At 43.6% G+C, this 23,969-nt stretch overlaps 1 protein-coding gene across 3 annotated transcripts in view; it reads right to left on the bottom strand.

Annotated features, from left to right (window-relative positions):
- LOC142657867 (glyoxal reductase-like) overlaps positions 1–23,969 on the bottom strand; it is a 141,699-nt gene that overhangs the window by 70,924 nt on the left and 46,806 nt on the right. For all 3 annotated transcript variants that reach the window (XM_075833352.1, XM_075833354.1, XM_075833353.1), the window contains 2 exons: positions 21,173–21,274; positions 3,740–3,831 (listed from right to left, as the gene is read on the bottom strand). In XM_075833352.1, coding sequence (XP_075689467.1) covers positions 3,740–3,831; positions 21,173–21,274 — 194 coding nt within the window. The remainder of the gene's footprint in view (positions 1–3,739; positions 3,832–21,172; positions 21,275–23,969) is intronic.

The following is a 23,969-nucleotide window of genomic DNA, read 5'->3' as shown; positions in this document are numbered from 1 at the left end:
CCAATTCTCTTGTGCTACCCCTCTGGTCCCTATGAAGTTCACTGATTCCATGTGGCATCAATGTATTCATTGATTTAATCTCTCTCATTCAACTTTTGCCCTTTCCACTTTCTACTTTAACCCTGAGTTACCGGATAGTTGAACCCCCTTAATGTCCAAATGTCTTATAGCCTTGCATTGGACAGACAGACCTCCCCACCTGCAAGGCTTGACTTAAAGGAGTTTTTTCCACGAGAGACATTTATGACACATCTGCAGTTTCCGTAAGTCTCATAGAACTTAATGGTAGTTACAGAAACAGCGCAGCTCGCATGCTACGCTGCTTCTCTAACTGCCATTCACTACTATTGGAGTTACGGAAACAGCGCAGCTCAGCGAGTTACGCTTTTTACGTAACTCACGACCATATAGCGTTTTTCATGGTCGGAAAACACCTCATTCAGCCGCAACACACAGCGGCTGAACTGGGTTTAGGGAGCCCTGATCTGGATATAGGTGAGGGTCCCAGATGTGTCATAAATATCTCTCATGGGAAAACTGCTTTAAATCTTAGGGTCAAAGATGTCCGACACATGGAAGATCCACCAGCTAGCATAAATAACTCACTTGACTGCTGTTATTCCACCCGGGCTCCATGGAAGTTTCTGGGCCACACAGGTCTGATCCAGAGAAATAACATAACTATTTTAAGACATTATAGATGAAGACTACTGCAATTTCTATATAGGTATGCCTCATCTACTTCTGTTTTCACCTCTTTCCCACCTTTTGTTTCCTTCTATATGATTTACGTGACTATGTACTACACTTATCACTTCTACGTGGTATATTGTTACAATTGACGATCTCTGTCGTACCTCCTGTAAAATAATAACTCGCATTCTATGCAATCAATGGTTTCTTAAACATGACTTTATCACCTTCTACTACTGTATGATGAGTCATGTATTGTCAGGACTTGACTACATTTGAATTTTTTGTACCAGATTACAAAGTTGTAAACTTTTATGTCTTTGTTTGTTAAAATGTAATAAAAATAAAAAAGGTAACACTTTTTACAAAAGATCTCTGAGCTCAGACAACAATCAACATTGATATTAGTCTGACAAATATCTACCTATAACCTAAATCCTAAACGGATACATTTTTACAGGGTGCACATAAGCAAACTTTGCAGTTGTCAAATGATCTCACTGTTGAGTAATTACAAAGGAATTTACAGAAATAATAACATGCGGAAAACAGTCAGGAGCAGCCAACATTAAACATTTCTTTCCCAGTAATACGGAAAGCTGGTCATTTCCTGCTTCATATCTTTAGTACAAGTTGTCTCTTCTAACGACAATGGTGTGAAAACAATAAGTTGGCTGGGGCTCAAGGAGAATCGGGTTGTTTGGAGGAGTTTGTTAAGAGTTTGTGGACAATTGCCTTCAAGAGAAGCCAGGAAAAACTGGAGAACCTGGAAGGGAAGCCTTGTACTCTAGAAAATCCCCGTAAAACAGGAAAGCCATCATATTCCAGGACACGGAGCCACAAAAAGTCCTAAAACATATCTCTGAAGTACTCTTTACTTATAAGAGAACGTCATTACAGCCATCGTTCCTAATGGGAAATTTGGCCTTCTCATCATGAACCTGAACTCTTTAGATCTATTCTTTTCAGTCCTATAACTTTCAGCTAACTGATAAACGACGCTTTTTTTTTTAACATGAACAGTAAAACCAAATACATTTCTATTAAAAAACGTTAGAGAAGACAAATTCATAATAAATGTGCCAAAGATTCCTAGGAAAAGGTCTAAGGCTATGTTCACACGGAGTATTTTGGGGGAGGAATATCTGCCTCAAAATTCCGTTTGGAACTTTGAGGCAGATATTCCTCTCCCTGCACGCCGATTTTCGCGGCAATTATCGCGCCGTTTTTCGCCCGCGGCCATTGAGCGCCGCGGGCATAAAACAGCGAGATATACGCTTTCTCCTGCCTCCCATTGAACTCAATGGGAGGTCAGAGGCGGAAGCGCCCGAAGATAGGGCATGTCGCTTCTTTTTCCCGCGAGGCAGTTTTACTGCTCGCGGGAAAAAGACGCCGACGCCTCCCATTGAAATCAATGGGAGGCGTTCTCGGGCCGTTTCTGCCGAGTTTTGCGACGCCGTTTCCGCGTCAAAAAACTCGGCAAAATACCCCGTGTGAACATAGCCTAAGGCTATGTTCACACTGAGTTTTTTGCAGGCGGAATTTCTGCCTCAAATTTCCGTTTGGAAGTTTGAGGCAGATTTTCCTCTCCCTGCACGCCGATTTTCACCGCGGCCATTGAGCGCCGTGGGCATAAAAAGCCGCAAAATACGCTTTCTCTGCCTCTCATTGATGTCAATGGGAGGTCAGAGGCTTAAACGCCCGAAAATAGGGCACATCCCTTCTTTCTCCCGCAAGGCGGTTTTACCGCTCGCGGGAGAAAACCGCCCCCGCCTCCCATTGAAATCAATGGGAGGCATTTTAGGGCCGTTTTTGACAAGTTTTGCGGTGCGGTTTCCGCGTCAAAAAACTCAGTGTGAACATAGCCTAAAATAACTTTGAACATTGTCAAAACGCCTCTAGTTTTCAAAAACACATAATACAACCCCACAAATTGTGTTAAAAGCTTGAGGTCTGTCTTTTCAAACTGATGTTTTTGGGGCTGGCGATCCATCTCCAGAACTCTGATATTAAAGTTAAATCTAACAGGTTGGATATTATCTGGCCAACTCTATTGTTGCCGTAAGATTAGTAGTGCCAATGTTTATCAAATTATTTATATATTCCTGGGAAGAATAATAGCAGAATGGCACAGATGTGTCCACACTTACCTCAGCTTGAATTTGTTTAGGACTCCAATTTCTCATTAAACAAATTCATTACAATATCACTACATGCTAGATAAACCCTTGACAGGCTGCAATTCACATCACAAACACTCGGCGGCCACATATAGAATAGACATCTCGTGACAGAGTATCGCAAAATCATGTTTTTTTCCAAGGCAACACATTTCTGGATATGTCAACATATGAAAAAAGGTAAAAGTAGGACTACTCTGTACAATGCAGAGTTCTAAGAAAAGGTTCTCTATAATTGTTATTTTATAAATCCCAGACAATCCATTTAACATTTTAGCATTAATTCTTTTCTTTCACTTTCATATCATAAAAAAAGGCCCAATTGACATTTAATAGAAGCGATGCAACATAAAGAAGATGCTGCTAAAAATACATTTTACATTTCAATGAGGGCGAACAAAACAAACACAAACTTAAAGGGGTTTTCCACCATCTGACAACTGATGACCTATCCACCAGATAGAAGTCATCAGTATATCATCGGTGCAGGTCCGACACCCGGACCCAGCAATGTTAAGCCGATTCGTTGGCCTGCGGGCACCGGATGTTATGGCACATAATGCCCGGAAGCAGTTGGCTCCGTACATAGCACAGCGGCCGTGCTGCATAACTGCAGGTCGGCCGCTTTTCCGTGGCCGGAGCCAACTGCTTCCGGCATGTACGTCCGATGCACGGAGGCACCGGACCAATTGATCTGTGTGGGGTCCAGGTGTCGGACCCCCACAGATCAAGTACTGATGACCTATCAGTGGATAGGTCATCAGTCGTCAGAAGGTGGAAAACCCCTTTAAGTATAGTGTATGCTACATATTGAAAAAAACAAAAGCAAGCTGTTATATAATACATATATTAAAAAAATATTTTACCTGGTTAAGGTGAGGAACCACATCACAGTCTTCCTTCAGCTGCTCCAAGTGGTGAACTAGAAAATTGCTGACTCCAATGGAACGACAGATGCCTAGTAAATAAAGTATTTATCAAATATTGAATTTTTTTATGCAACAATTTCAATTAGAGAGGTGAAGACTTGCAGATGTCATATGTAGAGCACTAAGCGTTCAGTTGAAAAGCCTCCAAGTGGTTGATCTGGATTAAGGGAAACATAAATTTACATATGCTAATGTTATGCTAATAAGAATACGAGGTGGGGGCGTGGCCTGGACTCCGACGGGAGGGGACGCATTGCAGGGGTGCTTCGCTGAAGAGGCCTGTTATCCTCCTCCATCCTCGCACTGATTTCAGACAGCGCCGGCTGCTCTACGGTGTTCCTGGGGGAACGTTTTGACCCCTTCCTGGCCCGAATCCTTTGGACCGGAGATTCGGGCCTAGCTCAGCAGGTGGATCCCTGGCCTAGATTTGCGGCTGACATCGGCTACTTCCGGCCAGACAGGAACCGGAGAAGTGTCATACACTGCAGCGGAGGCCTCTGAAAACGGCCCACAAGTCTCTGTCCTAGTGCCCTGCTGCAAAAGGAGGCCAGGGCTAGGTGAGCCCTCTGAGGCGGCCACCATTTTGGGCAGAAGTTTCCTGGAGGCCCCATCTCGCCTCTACATCTGCTCGTGGCAGCTACAAGGAGTGGTGAGTGACTTTAGCAGCTGGCTGCTGGCGCTATTGTGGATACACTATAACTCCCCTGGGGTCCCAGCTTCTACGGCGCAGATGTAATCCGGACATAATATGACGCATGGAGGATCTCCCCTTTCCTTATGCCAATACTTCTCGGACGTATGTTTGGCTGTGCACTAGTTGTCTCTCTGCTCTTACGTAATCCTGCAAATTTGGGTGATTCCATAATGGCCCCTCTGAACAACCTAAAATTACGGACAAAACTGATAAATCCACTGGTCCTACATCTGGGTCTCGTGCATCGCCGCCTCCTGAGGCCTCCACCTCTCCTTCCACACCTGTTGCATCCTCTCCCGAGCCGTCCATGTTGGACACGTTAAAGGTGTTTACGGAGTCCCCTAATGTTCTCACTGAGAAAATTGATGCCCTTCAAAACGTACTTTGGTCTTCTAAGGGCTGACGTGCCCATGCTACTGAAAGGGCCACTGAGTCTGAAAGGCGTATTTCTGACTTGGAGGATGAGGTGACTCCCTTGAGATCAAAAGTAGACATTTTAGAAACGCAACAGTCCGCATGGCGGGCTAAACTTGACGACATGGAGAACCGTTTGCGCAGATGTAACGTCCGCTTGGTCGGCCTGCCTGAAGGAGGGGAAAAGCCAGAACCTACTGCTTTCTTTGAAACTTGGTTCATGTCAACATTTGGAGAAACTGCTTTTTCCCCAATGTCCTGTGTGGAGCGTGTACATCGGATCGCGACTAAAGCTCCTCCACCTGGGGCACCGTCACGCACTTTTTTTGACAAATCTCTAAATTTCAAAGACCGAGACAAATTGCTGGAACTTGCAAGAAACCAGGGGCCTCTAAAACACACCAACCAGAATGTGAGAGTCTTTCCTGACTATTCGTTGGAGATACAAATTTACGGAGGCCAAGAAAAGTTTAAGGGAGAAGAATATCATCTATTCTATGGTATACCCCGCCAAACTCAGATTGGTGCACAATGGATCTGCAGTATACATCGATAAACCGGAGAAAGTCTTTGCCTGGTTGGAACGTCATGGACTCTGATTTATTTGCTCCTGTGCTATCATATCTTCCTATGCTGTGAGGGACTATGACAGTGGGAAATTGCTCTACACCATGGAACTAACTTTGCTCTTCCATGAAGATTTTGATTTTCCTCGCTGATGTCTTCAGTCGTAATGAGTATCGGGAGATATACCAGGACTTGGATATATTACTGTAATACTCCTTTCTTCCATGTCGCAGCTCTATTGAACCTATTGGCTTTGTTTATGTATCCTTACTGCATTCTAGGGGAAGGGGGTTGCCCCCTTTTGCTAACCATTTAACCATACTGTAACGACGGGGGGTAGGGAAACGGACAAGTGAGCCCTAATCTACCCGCCACTCTGTCCCTGCCTACTTGCAACGACCCGCCCTAGGTGACGGGGTACAACTGGGCGGCGGTCCCTACGCTCAGTAAGTGCACGAGACAAACATACAAGGGAATACAAAGCAAAGGGAAAGGAGCAGTTGCCCACGGCAACACCGTGAGCAACCAGAGTGGTGAACGAGCCAAGTCAAACCAGGAGTGCACGAGGTACCAAACGCAGAGCAGGAGAGTAGTCAGTAAGCCAGGGTCAGTATGGAGCAGGATCAAATAGTTAGGAGCTGTAGCTGGGCCAGGAAACCACACGAGAAGAATCAAAAGCAAAGGAGGAACAGGAAAGGCAGGTATAAATAGACAGAGGGCAGGAGCTAGCTCCGTCTGGCCAGGCTGCGATAGGCTCTCCCACTCCTAAGCCTGCCATCCTGAGTGGTGGAAGTTGGAGTCAGTCTCAGAGACGTAGATTCAGGTGCAGACTGATTACCTATGGGAGTTAACCCCGTAGCTGTGCCTGGCAGATCCTTTACACATACCTTGTAGTTTTGTTTCTGTTTTTTGCTACATGCTGCATTTGGGTTTCTTTGTTACTGCATTTTATACTTGTCTGTTTATTTGTATGTAAATTATTTGACCATGTGGGCCGGTGAACTGATCTTTGGGAGCGCTGTAGTTGGAAATTCACGAAGGAGACATAGCCTCTATGTTCCACTCCTGTGTATTGTTCCCATCCGGGTCTGTTTTGACCTAACTTCCATTCATGGAGACGTTAAACCATTTTAAGATTATCTCCTGGAATGTGCGGGGACTTAATGACAAATTTAAAAGGTCATTAGTCTTTAATTTTCCCTCCACATACAACCCGCAGATTATACTTTTGCAAGAGACCCATTTACTCGGACCCAAATTGCGAGCTCTAGAACGACCATAGGTCGGACATGGTTTTCATGCTTCTTATTCTAATTACTCCTGCGGGGTCTCTTTGCTGGTCCACAAATCATTGCAATGCAATGTTACATCTGTTAAAATTGATCCTAGGGGAAGTTCATTGTGTTGTCGTGTGAGATCCATTTTACATCTTTCATTATAGTTAATGTCTATAATCCTCCTCTGGCCACCGTCCAACTACTCTCTGATATATTGCTGCTGGTAGCGGTGTTTGGTCCTGCTCCCCTTCTGCTTCTCGGGGATTTCAATCTTTTGATGTGCTCTAACTTAGATAAACTGGGGGGGGGAGTCCCGGGCTGTGATACCCCCTTGGCTAACTGGGCCGCAACATATAACTTAAAGAAAATTTGGAGGGCTTGCTACCCTCATTCAATAGCTTATTCATGCCACTCACCCGCATATAGGTCCTTTTCCAGAATTGATTTGGCGTTTGCTAATGACACTTCTCTGGTGTTTGTGATAGACGCACAGTACCTTCCTCTGGGAATTTCGGACCACTCTCCCCTCATGGTCACTTTGGGATTACTTGAAGTTGCAAGGCGTAGGATCTGGAGATTGAGTCCCCTATGGCTCTCTTGTGCTGAGGTTGTACCCTCCTTGGAAAGAGAAATTACTGATTTTTGGAATATTAATTCAGGTTCAACTGATAACAATCTAGTATGGGACGCCTTTAAGGCATATACCAGAAAGGTGATTGTTCGGGCAATATCCTCACATAGGAGCCTCGCTGAGCAATGTATGGCCTTAGAGGCTGAGCTGGTTGTGGCAGAGGGGGAATATCTCAGGACTAGGGACTCCTCGGCCTTTACTGCTTTTTCAGCAAAGCAACGTGAATATACCAGAGCTCACCAGAAAGAAAATACTGTACTCCCAGCAAAGATTTTTGAAAACGGGGATAAGAATATTTTTTTGTTGGCTTACTTGGCTAGAGAGGACACTACCCCGAACCCCATTTTGGAAATCACCTCCTGTACTGGGATGCCTGTTAGTGACCCTCTGACCATTAACAACACCTTTGCTAAGTTTTGCTCTGATTTATAATCCTCTAAGGTCTTAAATACTCCATCTGAACTGGAGACATACTTAGACACTATTGTATTCCCCACACTGGATGGGGAGGATGTTGATTTGCTGAAAGTTGACCTGACTATAGAGGAAATTACTGAGGCAATTAGATCTTTTCCAATCAGGAGAATCCCAGGTCTAGATGGTTTACCCGTAGAGTGGTATAAATTGTATGTTGAACTAATTGCACCTCATTTGCTCAATCTTTTTCAATCCTTCAATGGGAATAATACCCTCCCCCCCTTCCATGAGAGAAGCCCTTATAGTGTTGATCCCCAAACCCCATAAAGATCCTACGGACTGTGGCTCATACCGACCTATTTCACTCCTCAATTGTGATATTAAAATATTGGCCAAAATATTGGCAATGCGTCTGCAAAACATAATTTCTCATCTTATTCATCCAGACCAATCTGGTTTCATGCCAGGGAAGGCCACGGATGTTAACCTTCGATGGCTCTTCACTAATATATCATCTAATGTTGGGTCAAGTGCCTCCAGAGTCGTGGCCTCGGTAGAGTGATCTTATCTGTGGTCCTTGCTAGGTAAATTTGGATTTGGACCCAGGTTTATCCGATGGGTGCAGTTACTATACTTCCAACCTATAACGAGTGTTAAAACTAATTGTCACATCTCCCCCGCATTCACACTTGCCCAATGGACTAGACAAGGTTGCCCACTATCCCCTTCCCTCTTTGCATTGGCCAATGAGCCATTAGCATTAGCTATAAGAGCCTCTCCTGATATAAAGAGTTTTGAGATGGATGAAAGGGAGGAACGTGTCTATCTCTACGCGGATGATACGCTACTGTTCCTGAATGATCGAGGTCCATCTTTGCAGGCGGTGTTATCTGTATTTGATTTAATTACATTCTTCTCTGGCCTCCATGTGAATTGGTCAAAATCTTTCATAATGGCAATAGACATTGCGGCTAGAGCGACTACACTTCCCTCTCCATTACAATGGGCAGATAAAATTGTTTACCTGTGTATAGTGATTAGCTCAGATATTGGTACAATTATAACTGATATTACTCCTTTGGTACGTCTTCAAACAGACTTTGATAGATGGAAACTCCCCCCCCCCCTCACAGTTACAGGCAGAATCAAATTGTTTAAGATGAAGTCAATACAGAGATTCTTGTATCTCTTTCACAACTCTCCAGTGTGGCTTCTGTTATCCCTGTACTCTAACATTGAGAGAGATCTTAGATCTTTTATTTGGGCAGGGGGTACTCCTGGAATCACTTTAGGCACACTACAGTTGCCCACTGAGCAGGGTGGACTGGCCCTCCCGAATTTATCCCTCTACTTTCTTGCATGCCAACTGGTGTATGTTTGGTGGTGGTTCACCAATAGACACTTTAATCCCTGTACGGAGCTGGAAGCTTCACTTCTCGGTTCCTATAAAGCCCTGGTGAACTCTATATATAGACAGCCCCCACAATTCCAATGAAAACTCTGAAGGTCTGGCAAAGATCTTCGTTGCTCTTTGACTCCGAAGAGGTGTCCTGGTCACCTAGAACGCCACTCTGGTATAAGCTGCTTCTGTCACAGTTGAGGGGTCTCCCTAACCCTAGTGAGTGGGCTACCCTGGGTATATTAACTTTAGTGGATGTAGTAGAGGATGATAAAATAGCTACTTTTGCGCAACTTCGGTCCAAACACCAAATCCCGACTCATCTCAGGGTCCGCTGTTTCCAGCTTAGACATGCCTTCTGGTCGCAGTTTGCAGGATATAATGTCAGACTATATACATCCCCGGTGGAGGATTGGATGACACAGGAGACATTGGCAAAACCATTGTCCACACTTTATAGGCAGTTGTTAACTGTATCTTCCAATAAACTTGATAGAGCCTTGGATCGTTGGTCTCAGACTCCTCCCTCTGTAGACGATCATAAGAAAATGCTATCTGCTTTAACAGGCCCCTTAATATCTACAAGGGACCAGCTCATACAATTGAAATTTTTCTACCAAATTTACTACACCCATGTCAAATTATTTAGAATGGGATGTATACCTACTCCTGTCTGTTCACGGTGCCACGGAGCTGATGGCTCCTTCCTACACATGTTCTGGGAGTGTCTCCAATTACTTATACTTTCTGGGCTGAGGTATTAGAATTTCTTGAGCTTAAAGTAGGACTCCCTTGTATACTTGATCCCAGAATGTCTTTTATTATTGGTAGAGGACCTTATACCTACTGTTTCTGTTAGATCTGTCATGACACTCTTATTGTTCTATGCTAAAAGGACTATACTCCTGAATTGGAAACATCCAAAGGTTCCTACATTGTCAGCATGGATTACGCTGGTTAACTCTACCTTGCTACTCTTTAAACTCACTTATGAACCACGTCGGTGCCCTGATAAATTTCTGAAAGTGTTGAGCTCTTGGATAGCCAACCCTCATACTAGCTCATAGTTTGCTATTGCTCAGATTGCTTGGGTCTGGAATTGGCTGATGTCTCTCTGCGGTCCCCCACCCCTGTTAACTGCTGCTATTGACTGGTCCTCACCAAAAAAAAAATCTACATTTTCTTCTGATATGGAAATGTTGTTTTTGATTATACACTTACTGATATGTGAAGGAATATATCTGTACGTTTTTGTTTAAAATTGCCCTTGTACACTCGGTACTGCTGTACTATTTGCTGTATGTAATATTGTTTTGTACTTCCCCATTTTGTACTGTGGTTTGATATGTGGTCTTAATGAAGTACCTTTAAAAAAAAATAAGAATACGAGGTAATTTCAGGCAGTGTCCCTCATTTCCAGCAGATTTCTTGACTACTGAATACTATAGGGCTATTAAGTAAGATACTGTTCACATTTGCGGTCAGAAGTTCAATCAGGGTTTAGGTCCTCTTTTCTGTTATAGCTGATGGCAAGATTAGTCTGCAGTGATACGCTTCCCGTCAAAAGTACCAGAACCCTGACAGAACCCAGACTGACCCCATAGAAGTCAATGGGGTCTGTCGGGAATTTACGGTATCCATTTGAGAACCGATCCCGCATAGCTGTCATGGCACAGTTATAAATGGAAGCCATGAAGCTGGTGTGAATAGAGCCTAACACTTCCCACCTACCTGAAACGAAAGACACCAGAGCCCTATCTGTTTTAAGCATTTGAAGAGGCAGCTAATCGATGGAAGTGGACATCCTTAGAGTACCTAGAGGATTTTAAACTTTTCTATTCAAATGAATTGAAAAAAAATGCCCTAGAGCTCATGATCATTCCTCTTGTGGATTCTGCTGGCACTTTCGCAGCAGATATTAGTGTCAGCCTCGGATTTCTGCTGCAGATTCTTTTAAAAATGCATGTTAGATTTGCATATGGCAAATCCTAAATGTGTGAACATATCCTTACAGTGTGACACGTTGTGTTACATCTGGTAACATCACGGTCTTTATTTCATGCTGGCTTTCACTGATCACTCCAGTGGCAACGGGGTACAGTAATGCTCTTTTCAAACTACATTTAATGGTCCCTGTTTGATGTATACGCTAGTAAAAGTTCACAACGTATACATCAAATGGAGGCTGTGACGGCTGCCTAACAGTGGCATCTGACACCCACAGACTATAATGGCATCCGTTTAGCGTATACCATATACGTATATCATGTACTCTCATGTCCCTTTTCAAGACATATCCGTTAAATGTATCCCATCCTAGCCTGAGGGTAATCAATGCCAGTGTTAGATATCCGTTTAACGCATCCGTCACCCACAGACTATAATGACATCCATTTAATGGATATGTTATCAAAAGCTTTTGAAAAGTCCAAGACCTATATGTTAAACAGATGCCTGTGACGAATGACATATAGTGGCCTTCATCACCCATAGGCTACTACGGTATGTTAAAAAAACTTTAATGTTTAATGCATACGTTTATTTACTGGATGGCTCTGGTTTGAATATCATAGTCTACAACGCTATTCCATCCAGCAAATAAACAGTATGCCTGATGTATGTGCGCACCATGTACGTGGCATGTGCGCTACTCCAATATCGCATACGTGGTAGGTGCCAGCTGTTTCATACAGCTGAGACTCACCTGCAATGGCCGGGATTAGATATAACCTTAATCCCGGCCATTTAAACCCTCCAGTGTCGTGGTCAATAGCAACCACAGCATCTGAGCGGTTAGACAGAGGGAGTGGGCCTCTCTGTCCCCCAATTTACACCTCACTTTCCTGATCAATTGCCGTTGCAGTCGGATTTCTAATGAAGGCATCCATGCCTTCTGTCATTAACAAGCAATTCTTAGGACTTATTCACACTGCCGTGTTCGGTATGTGGGATACGGACAGCATGTCGGCCGCAATTATCCTGGATCAAACACGGTCCAGGGAGCCGTACTCCTAGTATTAGTCATCAATGGTGCTGTGAGTCTATGCCTCCCCGCGGTACTACAGTCCCGTATTGAAAGCAGGATTACAACATGGGACCGTATTCCCGCTGGGAGGCAGGGACACCTAGCATCATATATAACTATGATGCTAGGAGTACGACTACCTGAACTGTGTTCGGTCCAAGAAATTCGGCCGACATACTGTCCGTATCTCACATACCGAACATGGCCTTTTGAATAAGGCCATAATTTTAGAGAACAGATAAAGGCAAAACACTGTAATTCATAAATACTGCAGCGTATTGCATAAGCGATCCAGAATACAATTTACAAAAAATAAAAATAAAAACTTTTCCCATAAAAAATAATGTAAGCAATAAAAAATGTAGACATAATATCTATCGCCGCATCTGTAAAAGTCTGGAATATTAATTTAACATATCACGCTACTTATCCTGCCAAGTAAATGCAGAAGGAGAAATAAAATTCTGAATGCCAGATTTGCTGTCTTTTAGACCAGGATCAAACACACACACAGTTTTGATGCAGTTTTCGGCTTGGTTTTTGAGCCAAAGTCAGAAGTGAATCTACAAGGAAGGAAAAGTATAAAAAAAACATACAGATGCATCTCCTTTCTTTTATGTCCACTTCTGTGTTCGGATAAAAAAAAATATGAGCCAAAAACTGCATTGAAAATCGCTTTTAAAAAAAAAAAAAAAATTTTTATAAAAAAAAAGTCAGCAATAAGTCGTATGTACCCCCAAAATGGTACCAATAAAAACAGCTCATCCCCACAAAAAGCAATCCCTCCCACCGCTCCATCGAAAAAATAAACATACATTTTGTATTGTTGTAATTATATTGACCCGCAAAACAAAGTTAACATTTTTAAGGAAAAATAAAAATGTATAGCTCCTGGAATGCGACAATGAAAAAACAAAAATGAAAAAATAAAAATTAGCTGTCTCTAAGGGGTTAAGGAGTTAAACAGTAATGATGCCTGCAATTTGTATACAAATCTTATATAGGTTCCTCTTATCTTAAACCACATAGAAAGTATTTTAAAACTCTTATGTTGACCAGGAGTTTCTTTATTGCTACTAAATTTCACGCCCCACATCGGTGTCTAGTCTGCTTCTGACCTACATACATTTCTATTTCATAGATTTTGATCTTTATTTTCTCTTCTCCACATATAGTCTGAAATATGTCATCATCTCTAACCCTCACATTTCTCGGTTTAGTGGAGGGTTTCTTATTGTACACAATCTAAAAAGAATACATTTTTTACTGCAGTATGACTAGGGGAATACAGCAAATTTCCGAAATATTCTATCGAAATTGTGTGTCCATGAGTTTAGACCCACACCACCAATCCAGGCCATGATTCTCTTTTAAAGTGATATTACAGTTTCAGCAAATATAGCTTATTCTTTGTATGATAAAAAGTTAGAACATTTTTCAATATACTTACTATATCAATTCCTCGTGGTTTTCAAGATCTCGGCAGTCACTAAATGAAAACCTTCATTGATGATAACACAGGTGCACAGCTGGTTAGAAGACAGAGCTCGGATAACTGAACTGTAAGGGCTCATCCACACTCACGGGAAGTGCTGCGTATTTTCCGGCATTGCGGACGGAAAATACAAGGGGAATACAGTAGCAGCAAAGTGGGTGAGATTTAACAAATCCCATCCACATGCTGTGTAAAATTTCCATCCTGAAATTCACCTGCGGTGCGGTTTTTTCCGTTCCGCAGGTGTCAATTCCTGCTGCGGAAAGTGGACTGAATTCCTGCGTTTTGCAGAGATGTCACCATCCCACAGACTTGAAAAAAACGCAGCAGAATACGCACCATTTTTTGCAGTACAAAATGCAGGAAATGGTGCAGTTATTCTGCACCGGATTGTGTGCAAGTTTTAGCGGAAACGCTGCAGAAATTTTCTGAAGCAATTTCGTTACGTGTGGACAAGCCCGAACTATCACAAGCCCTGCGCCTGTGCAATTGCCTGGACAAAGGGACAAAAGCCCCTTTGGCTTTTCTCTGCACAGCAACGATCTCATCCACCAGCTGTGCATGGAATCGCAAGTGACTAAAGCCGTGTTGCAGTTCCCTGCACGGTGGGTGAAAAGGAGCGCCACTGTACAGGGAAAATCTGTGCAGCAGTGCTTTACTAGCGTTACGGCTATTTCATTCAAGGATTGGTGGAGGTCCTGGCAGTTGGACCCCGCTGATCAGGAAGTGATGGCATATCCTAGCAATACGTTATGATATGTTATGATAGGAATTCCCCTTCAATGGTAAAGTTGAAGATTCCTGGTTTAAATTTCAATGTTTTCAATGGAATGTGTCAGCAAATTACCTTTGTTTATATTACGTTTTTAAGAATTTTTGGTGATTGTTTTATTTTTAGTTTCAATGTCAATATGTATATTTAAAAAATCTTGTAATCTTGCAGTTTTCATTCTGGCCACTGAGCCTCATAATACACACCTGCATCATACAGCTGGAGGCAGATAACACAGTATCATACCATAGGTTATGGTGCAAGCTCCCCTGCTCCCTCATTCCTGCACAGTGACAGAGCATGCCTAGAATCTCCCATAAAAGTAATCTCCAATCTACAGGTTCCCTTTGATCAAGGTTTGTGCTTTAGGCCTTGTTCACACAGTGCAGATTTGCTGCGGATTTTGGATGCATTTTTTTTAAACCAAAACCAGAATTGGATTCAGGAGAGCAGACCTATAAGGCTTCGTGCACACGACCGTAATAGTTTTCACTGTCCACAAATACAGATTCGACGGCTACAGATACACATTTGTAGCCATCCGCAATTGCGGAAGTGCTCATAGACTTCTATAGGCGAATCCGTGACGCAAATGCAGACAAGAATAGGACACGTTCTATATTTTGCAGATAATTTCTACGACCTGGACACACATCGGTAAATATATGGAAAGGTGTCTGTGGCCATAAGAAATTAATGGGTCCGCACTTTTATACGTAATTACAGATTACGCAATTACGAATGAAAATCACGGTCGTGTGCATGGGGCCTTAGACCTTCCTTCAAATATTTCTTCTATTCATGTTCCGTTCCTGGTTTGGCTTAAAAAATAGTGGCAAAATCTGCAGCAAATCTGCGCTGTGTGAACAAGGCCTTAAAGCATATTTCTGAACGTCGTTAAGAGAGCAGAGCAGCTACTCAGGGAAGATGGCTGCCCCCATAATTATGTAGGGAAAATAGAATTAAACATTTTTATTATAACAAAATAAAATGTTTCACTATCTGATGCATTCTCTTTAAAGCTGAACGGTCAAATTAATATGCTACCCCAAAAATGTTGCAGCATTTAACTAAGGCCTCATTTACACGAGCGTAATATACGCGAGTGCGACGCACGTGCTTTTCACGCGTGTCGTACGCACCTATATTACTCTATGGGGCAGTGCAGACAATGCGTGATTTTTGCGCAGCGTGAGTGCTTTGCGTAAAACTCACGACATGTTCTATAATCGTGCGTTTTTCGCGCATCACGCACCCATTGAAGTCAATGGGTGCGTGAAAACCACGCATGCCGCACGGAAGCACTTCCGTGCAAACTGCGTGATTCGCGCAAGAGCTGTCAAAAGGATGAATGTAAACAGAAAAGCACCAAGTGCTTTTCTGTTTACAAACATCCAAACTGAGTGTCAAATTAGAGATGAGCGCACCGAACTTCACCGGGTTCGGCCGAACTAGTTTTGACCGAACCCGGCAAAAAATTTTCCGGTACGCGACGTCAGGAGACAGTCACTGTCCACGGTGCTGAAAGAGTTAAACTGGTTCAGCACCCTGAACAGTGACTTCCGATCACAATATACATGTACGTGTAAAAAAAAAAACAGAAGTTCTGACTTACCGCTAACTCCCGGCTTCTTCCTCCAGTCTGACCTCCCGGGATGACAATCCAGTCCAAGTGACAGCTGCAGCCAATCACAGGCCAAGCACAGGCTGCAGCCAATCACAGGCTGCAGCGGTCACATGGACTGCCGCGTCATCCTGGGAGGTGGGGCCGGATGACAAGAGAGGGACGCGTCACCAAGGTAACGGCCGGGAGACCGGACTGGAGGAAGCAGGAAGTTCATGGTAAGTATGAACGTCTTTTTTTTATTCACAGGTTGGTGTATATTGTGATCGGAATTCACTGTCGAGGGTGCTGAAAGATTTACTGCCGATCAGTTAGCTCTTTCAGCACCCTGGACAGTGACGGACGTCGACTAGTCTCATCTCTATGATGGCGGCTGCGCGAAAATCACGCAGCCGCGCATCATACACGGATGACACACGGAGCTGTCAAGTGCCTTTTGCGCACGCACACGCTCGTGTAAATGAGGCCTAAGGGTGAGGCCACTCGGAGCAGCCCTGATCCGGTCACGACACGGCCAACAACCGCGCCGGCACCATGTTTGGTGCGGCTGTCAAACACCCTGTTAAGCGCTGCGCGTTATTGTGGGTAAAATGTCCCTTTATCTGTAAAATCTGGCGGCCATTAATTAATACAGCCTTTATGGGCGCATGGTTTTGAAGGTAAAGGGCCGTTTTACCCGCAATAATGAGCGGCCATTAATAGGGTATTTGAGAGCCGCGCTGAACATGGTGCCAGCATGGTTGTTGGCTGCATCGTGACCGTATCAGCGCCGCACAATGTGGCCTTACCCTGATCGTAGCGCTGAAAGAATACAACAGAAGTTTGCACACATACACAGCAGCATATCAGTAACCGCAGAGAGGAGCGGAGGGAGGCAGGGGGAGCGCTCCTCCCATGAGTACACCGGACTTATAACTAGGAGTCCGGTGTATACTTTCAGCGCTCCTGACGTAAACGCCCGAAAAATGGCCGAAAAATCGGAAGCAGAACGCCTCTAAACATCTGCCCATTGATTTCTTTTTTTTTTTCATAATTTGGATTTTTATTGTAAAATTTACAAACACACAAGAACAAGAACAGAATGCGTGAATGCTTTCGTAATCGATCATAACATATCATATGAAAACATATCATATCATATAGATAGAAGCGAACGCTTATGTACATCAATATCCTTGTTACTCCGGGGCGGTTGTCACCTGCATTTAGAAAAATATACAGTCGGGCCCATGGCATATGAGGTAGAGAATGCCCCTCTATATTTGCAAGGCACATAATTCCTGACTGGAAACACATTGTGAAAAGTGACCAACCCCTCCCTGAACAGGTAAGAAGAGGAAAGATTGAGACAAACCAAAAGAAGACAAAAAGAAAGGAAGGACAAGACGGACAAAAGAAGAGCAAGGGAAGGAAGATGAGGAATATTAATGAATGCTAGGAGCAGAGACATTACCACAAGAGGAATATTGAACCGCCGCTATTTCCGATGAAGCCCAAACAGGACCTGGCTATCCAGACCACCGTGTGGAATTCTCTAGCTCAGCCAGTCTGCGAAATGAGGACCAGATTTGAAGGATGACCATGTGTTCCACAGGGAAAGAACCGCGTCATAGCAGCCTCTGTCTTCTGCAAGAAGAGACTCCATTCTACACAGTAGGTCCATTTCCGCAACCCATTCACCAATCGTAGGCACAGCAGAGGTCCTCCAGTGTCTAGGAATAACTGTCCGTGCTGCTGTCAGAAAATGCCTGAGTAGGCCCTTTTTTATGCCTGACAGAGGACCCGGAATCAAGGATAGCAGAGCCATCTGAGGAGTGGGTATGATAGGAGCACACTCCATCAATGCATAGATATCAAACACCGCTTTCCAAAAAGTCTGCAACACTGGGCATGACCACCAAATGTGCAACATCGTGCCAGTCTCGTTGCCACACCGCCAACAGACATCTGACACTTCTGGGTACATTTTATGCAAAATCTGTGGGCAACGGTACCATCTGGTCAATATTTTAAAAATTTTCTCCTGAGCGTGGCAAGCCATTGGCATTTTATGGGTCAGGAGGAAAACCCTGTCCCAATCAAGCAAAGATATGGAGAAACCTAGGTCCTCTTCCCATGCGCTAACATATGCAGGGGGCTGATTGACAGAAGTCTCCAATAGGATGGCATACATCTTGGAGATCACACGAGTAGGTGGCTCTTGTAAAAGCAACAACGATTCAAAGGACGTGGTCGTGGAGATGCACATACCATCCGGCAAGGCCGAGTGTAGAAAGGTAGACAATTGTGCATATTCCAACCATGAAAGAGTCCTCTCCGGGCAGGTCTCTCTCAACATATGTAACGGAGGGAGGCGACCCCCATCCGACATCACCTGACACAGCCTAGTATCCTCCGAAGCGGTCCAGCTCAAAAAGGTAGCTTTGTGAACAGCCGGTGGAAACTCGGAGTTATCAAACAGAGGGCTAAGAAGTCCTGGTCTATGGGAAAGCCCCTTCCGAACCATCGATCTGTCCCAGAGAGTGAGAAAGTGATGGGTAAGCATAGGAGAGGTCGAGAGGGCTGGTCGATGATCCGGCAGGATCCACGGCAGCGATCTCAGAGAGAGCGCCACCAAGGACCTCTCAATCCCCACCCATTGTTTATTGGTGCCATTATGAAACCAATCTATCACTCTAGAAAGAACAACAGCTTGGTGGTACAGCCCCAAATCTGGGAGTCCCACTACCCCTTTCAGTTTAGGGCGAGACAGTGAGCTCATACTGATGCGAGGCCTCAGAGTGCCCCAGACGAACTTACGAAATGCTGCCTCCAACGTCTTAAGATATGCCCTAGGAACCATAACAGGGATTGCCTGAAATAGATACAAGGGAGGATATCCATTTTGATGGCATTGATACGTCCAAACCATGACAATTGTGCTCTGTCATAGGATTGTAGATCTTTCAGCGTACGTTGCATTAAGGGAGGATAATTAAGGGAGTACAGATCCGCCAGAGTGCCAGGAATCTGAACCTCCAAGTATTTGATAGATGTCGCTTGCCATTTGAAAGAGAAGGATGATCTTAGAAGATCAACCGACTCCAGTGGAAGAGATACATTTAGCGCTTCCGTCTTTGTGTAATTGACCTTAAAAATTACTAACCCTTCGGAACTCCTCAAATTCCCGAATAAGCACCGGGAAGGAAATAACAGGATTAGTGATGAATGATAAGAGGTCGTCTGCATATAACGCCAGCTTATGATAAACATCTGCTCATTGATTTCAATGGGAAAAACGTTGTTCTGTTCCGATTGGGCGTTTTTCTACACGGCCGTTTTTCAAAACGGCCATGTAAGAAAGTGGGCGCAAAAAAAAAGTGCAGGTCACTTCTTGGGATGTTTTTGGAGCCGTTTTTCATAGACTCTGTTGAAAACAGCTCCAAAAACGTCCGTAAAAAATGCAACGAAAAACGTCTGAAAATCAGGAGCTGTTTTCCCTTGAAAACAGCTCCGTATTTTCAGACGTTTTTAACTCAGCGTGTGAACATACCCTTAGCCTGATGGCACACAATTTTTCCTACGGACTTGTAGTTGTAATATGCTGCACTTACACAGGCTAGCATTTTAAGATGACAGATCCGCTTTAAAGCGGATATTCAGGATTTAAAACTATTTTCTTCCCATAGTGACACTCCTGTCCTTGGGCTGTGTCTGGTAAAAGAAGCTCATCCCTATTCAAGTGAATGGGTCTGAGCTGCAATACGAGACATAGCCCATGGACAAGGGTGGCACTGTTTCTAATCCTGGACAACCTCTTTTAATAACATATACGGACAATAAACACCATATTTTCATGTAATCTATTTTACACACTTTGGTTTCTCACTTCTTTATTCTTAGTTACACAGTTCCTCAAGTTTAACCAGGTGTCAAAATTTCCTCCTTTAGTTGACATCTTCATGGCACAAGAATGCTAATATTTAGCCATACACCATCACTGTTTTTTTCCATGGCAAACCGCAAACATGAAAAATAGACACATAATAATTTCTGCATGTCCAGTGGTGAAGGATGCCTATCGCCCACATTTCTCAGCGTCCCTGAAGCCAATGATAAATTGACCACAATTGCAGGAGGTTGCCCTGGTCAAACGGTATTATTTGTAGAAGACTTCTTATCTCTATAGAACAGCCTTTTGTTCGTTATATCTGAATTATTTTGTTTTAACATGCAATAACTGGAAGAGATAACAAATTATTTCTACTTGCTACAAAACTGAAGCTCTTCTTTTTTCTTCCATTCCCTGCATATCCTTTCTACAAGAGGAGTAATAATGTTACTTAACAGATATGAATGATGATTTATGATCCCAACAACTATTTCTTATTAATTCGCTGAAAAAAATGACAAAATTTAAAGGGGTTGTCCGAAAGTTAAAAATAAAACTAGGAGCAGCAGATGTTATAAAACTCACCTGCTAAATCCTCCGCCGCTCCAGCACTAATGGATCAATGGTCCCTTGCCGGTTTTGTTTACAGAAGCGATGACATACCGTACCAGCACGTGACCGCTGTAGCCAATCACGGGCCTCAGCTGGCACATGCTGTATATACTGGCATCACCCATACTTATAGATTCATGAAACTACCCAATGCATTGAGCTGATGGCTTCATGTAATTTACTCGGATTTCTCGCAGCCACGCATCATATGGTGATGACACACGGAGCTGTTAAGTACATTTTGAGCGCGCAAAACGCTGCGTTTTTTGCACACGCAAAACGCACACGCTCATGTGAACCCGTCCTCACTATTGTGAATCACTGGGAAACTTAACCAGAGCTCTGAACAAAGGGGTTCAAGTCCTACATACAATGCTGCATGTCTTTGGCTTGGAAAGGTTCCAACTCAATGCGTCTTCTCACTGCATTGTAATCTTCTGAGATGACTTTATGACATGTCAGAAGATTTTGACACTGCAGAACCCCTTTAAAGTTCCAGATGACTAGAACAGAAACTCTGACAGCATTAGCCAAGTCAATTGCAATGTGATAAGAGCAGAAATATATGTTACCTCTGTAATATAAATCCTCAAGAGCCTTCCATGTCTCTGCTCTTGCCTCCCGGGAATTCTTGCCAGGAATATGAGCATCAGGCCAATGCATCAAGTACAAATCTGAAAAGAAAAATATATTCTTGTCACTAAAATCTGTACATTCTGCTACTTTTCTTTAGGGATTTATGTATGTGAATGTATCTAGGGCTAGGCTTACATCGCATGCAGCAAGACCATTTTAAACGTTACCCCAAACGCATGACCCAGACGTATGCAATAGTATACAGATACAGTTGCATACTCCTGGCATTGGAAAAAAAAAAGTATACCACGAAAGACCAGTAGAACATGTCAGTGCTATAACAAAGAGAATAATGAAATAACGATGGCCCCAAACACAACTTTACAGGTATGAAATGAGCCTGAAGAAGTAGTTTGATTACAGCCCTCACCCTTTCAAGAGACAACCGGGCAGATTTACTAATGCTGTCTAAGATTTAGAAATCGTAAATTCTGTGAACGCTCGTTTGCTCGATAATTGGCCAGTGTAAAAGGGCCTTTAGACCAGGCATCTTGCAAGATATGTTAGGCACTTTTTTCTGCCTAGTACAACCTTTGGTTGGCTTAATTTATGGCAGTTTTTTGCTGCGTTTCGGCACATTTCAGACCATGCCTCTTTCTGCTAGTTTACGCCCCTTTTCCACTAAGCCATGCCTCCTTGCCGAGCGCAGTGCAAAAGGTGACTGAAACAGTTAATAAAGCTGGTGCAATCAGTGAGGATTTGAACATTTGTAAATATTTTGTACTACTATCTTGCGAGTAAGGAGCCTCACACACGAGCGTGTTTGGTCCGTGATATACGGTCCGTACATCGATCCCGCATTTCCCGGCACCGAACACACTGCAGGGAGCCGGGCTCCTAGCATCATAGTTATCTATGACACTAGGTGTCACTGCGTCTCTGCGGAACTACTGTCCTGTACTGAAAACATGATTACAGTACGGGGCAGTTGTCCCGCAGCAAGGCAGTGACACCTAGTGTCATAAATAACTATGATGCTAGGAGCCCGGCTCCCTGCAGTGTGTTCGGTCCGGGAAATATGGCCGACATACGGACCATATCAATTCTGTTAAAAGTTGCAGACTTTACGCTGCGTCAAAGACGCACTATTTCCTGCGGTTTTTACGGCACAAAATGCTTCGTACTTTGCTGCGTTTTTCACAATGCTGGGAAATGGTGATATCTCCTCAGAAAAACGCAGCAATTCTGGCCACTTTCCGCAGCAGGAATTGACATGCTGCGGTCTGAAAATCACGCACCGCAGGTCAATTTCGGGTCGGAATTTTTATGCAGCGTGTGGATGAGATTTGTTAAGTCTCACCCACTAGGCTTCTACTGTATTCTGCTGCGTTTTTTCCGTCCGCAATTCCGGTCGGGAAAAAAATGCAGCATTTCCGCTGCGTGTGGACGAGCCCTTAGGCTTTGTTCACATCTGCGTTCAGGTTTTCCGTAGTTCTGCTCCATGATACGACCGGTACAACGAAAACCGGAAATCCCAGATCAGTCGCATGACAGACACCGATGGCACCCAATGGAAGCCATTGATTTTAATTGGTTCCGTCGGGTTTCCGTCATAGTGCTCTTTGCTTTACTGAACAAAATATGGCAGCATGCTGCGCTATTTTGTCCAGCATTTCTCACCGGATCTCCCCTACGGAGCCTCTGAAACAGATGTGAATAGATCCTAAAGCATTTATTATTGCAATTTCTGATGAACTTATGGAAGTGGCGTAGACTTGAAACTTTTTTGTTTAAGTAGTTAGTCAATACTCATCATATGCAGGTATATTAAAAATAAAAAAAAAGAGAACCATAAAAAAATATACAATGGATTCAGAAATTATTCAGACACCTCGCTTTTTCCACATTCTTTTTTTCTTTATCTAGTTACATAGTTGATAAGGTTAAAAAAAGACTCAAGTCTATTAAGTCCAACCTATAATCCTATCGTGTTGATCTAGGGGAAGGCAAAACCCCCCATGAGGTTGATGCCAATTTACTCATTAGGGGAAAAATTCCTCCCCAACTCCAAATATGTCAATCTGAATAAATCCCTGGATCTCCAGAATCTAGTACTAATAACCTGTAATATTATATTTTTCAAGAAAGGCATCCAGGCCCTTCTTGAACTTGTTCAAAGAATCAACCATCACAACATCCTGGGGCAGAGAGTTCCATAGTCTCACTACTCTAACAGTAAAAAATCCCGTCTGTGATGTAGGGATGTCACGATACCAGAATTTGGACTTCGATACCGATACTTCGTGTAGTATTGTGATTTTGATACCAGAAACGATACTTTGCTAACAGTAATAAAAAGAAAGTTCTTCCATTTTGTGATGTGAGGTGCGAGGTGTGATGATGAATTGTGCCTCGCATTAATAGTAATTAACCCCATTATGTTTCTCAGGCATAATGGGTTAATGTGTAAGGTACATGATGGGGTTAATTACTATTAATGTGAGGCACATGGAGGTTTAATTCATCACACCTCGTGTCTTACATTAATAAGTGAAAGGAGTTTTTTTTTGTTTTTTTTACAGCATACTGTAATGATGGGGGTAGGGAAACGGACAAGTGAGCCGCCATTACCCGCCATCTACCCGCCACTCTGTCCCTGCCTACTTGCAACGACCCGCCCGAGGCGACGGGGTACAACTTGGCGGCGGTCCCTACGCTCAGTAAGTGCACGAGACAAACAGACAAGGGAACACAAAGCAAAGGGAAAGGGCAGTTGCCCACTGCAACACCGTG

Source organism: Rhinoderma darwinii, chromosome 7 (assembly GCF_050947455.1).
Source record: "Rhinoderma darwinii isolate aRhiDar2 chromosome 7, aRhiDar2.hap1, whole genome shotgun sequence".
NCBI lineage: Eukaryota > Metazoa > Chordata > Amphibia > Anura > Rhinodermatidae > Rhinoderma > Rhinoderma darwinii.
This window is presented reverse-complemented; position numbering and strand designations above follow the sequence as displayed.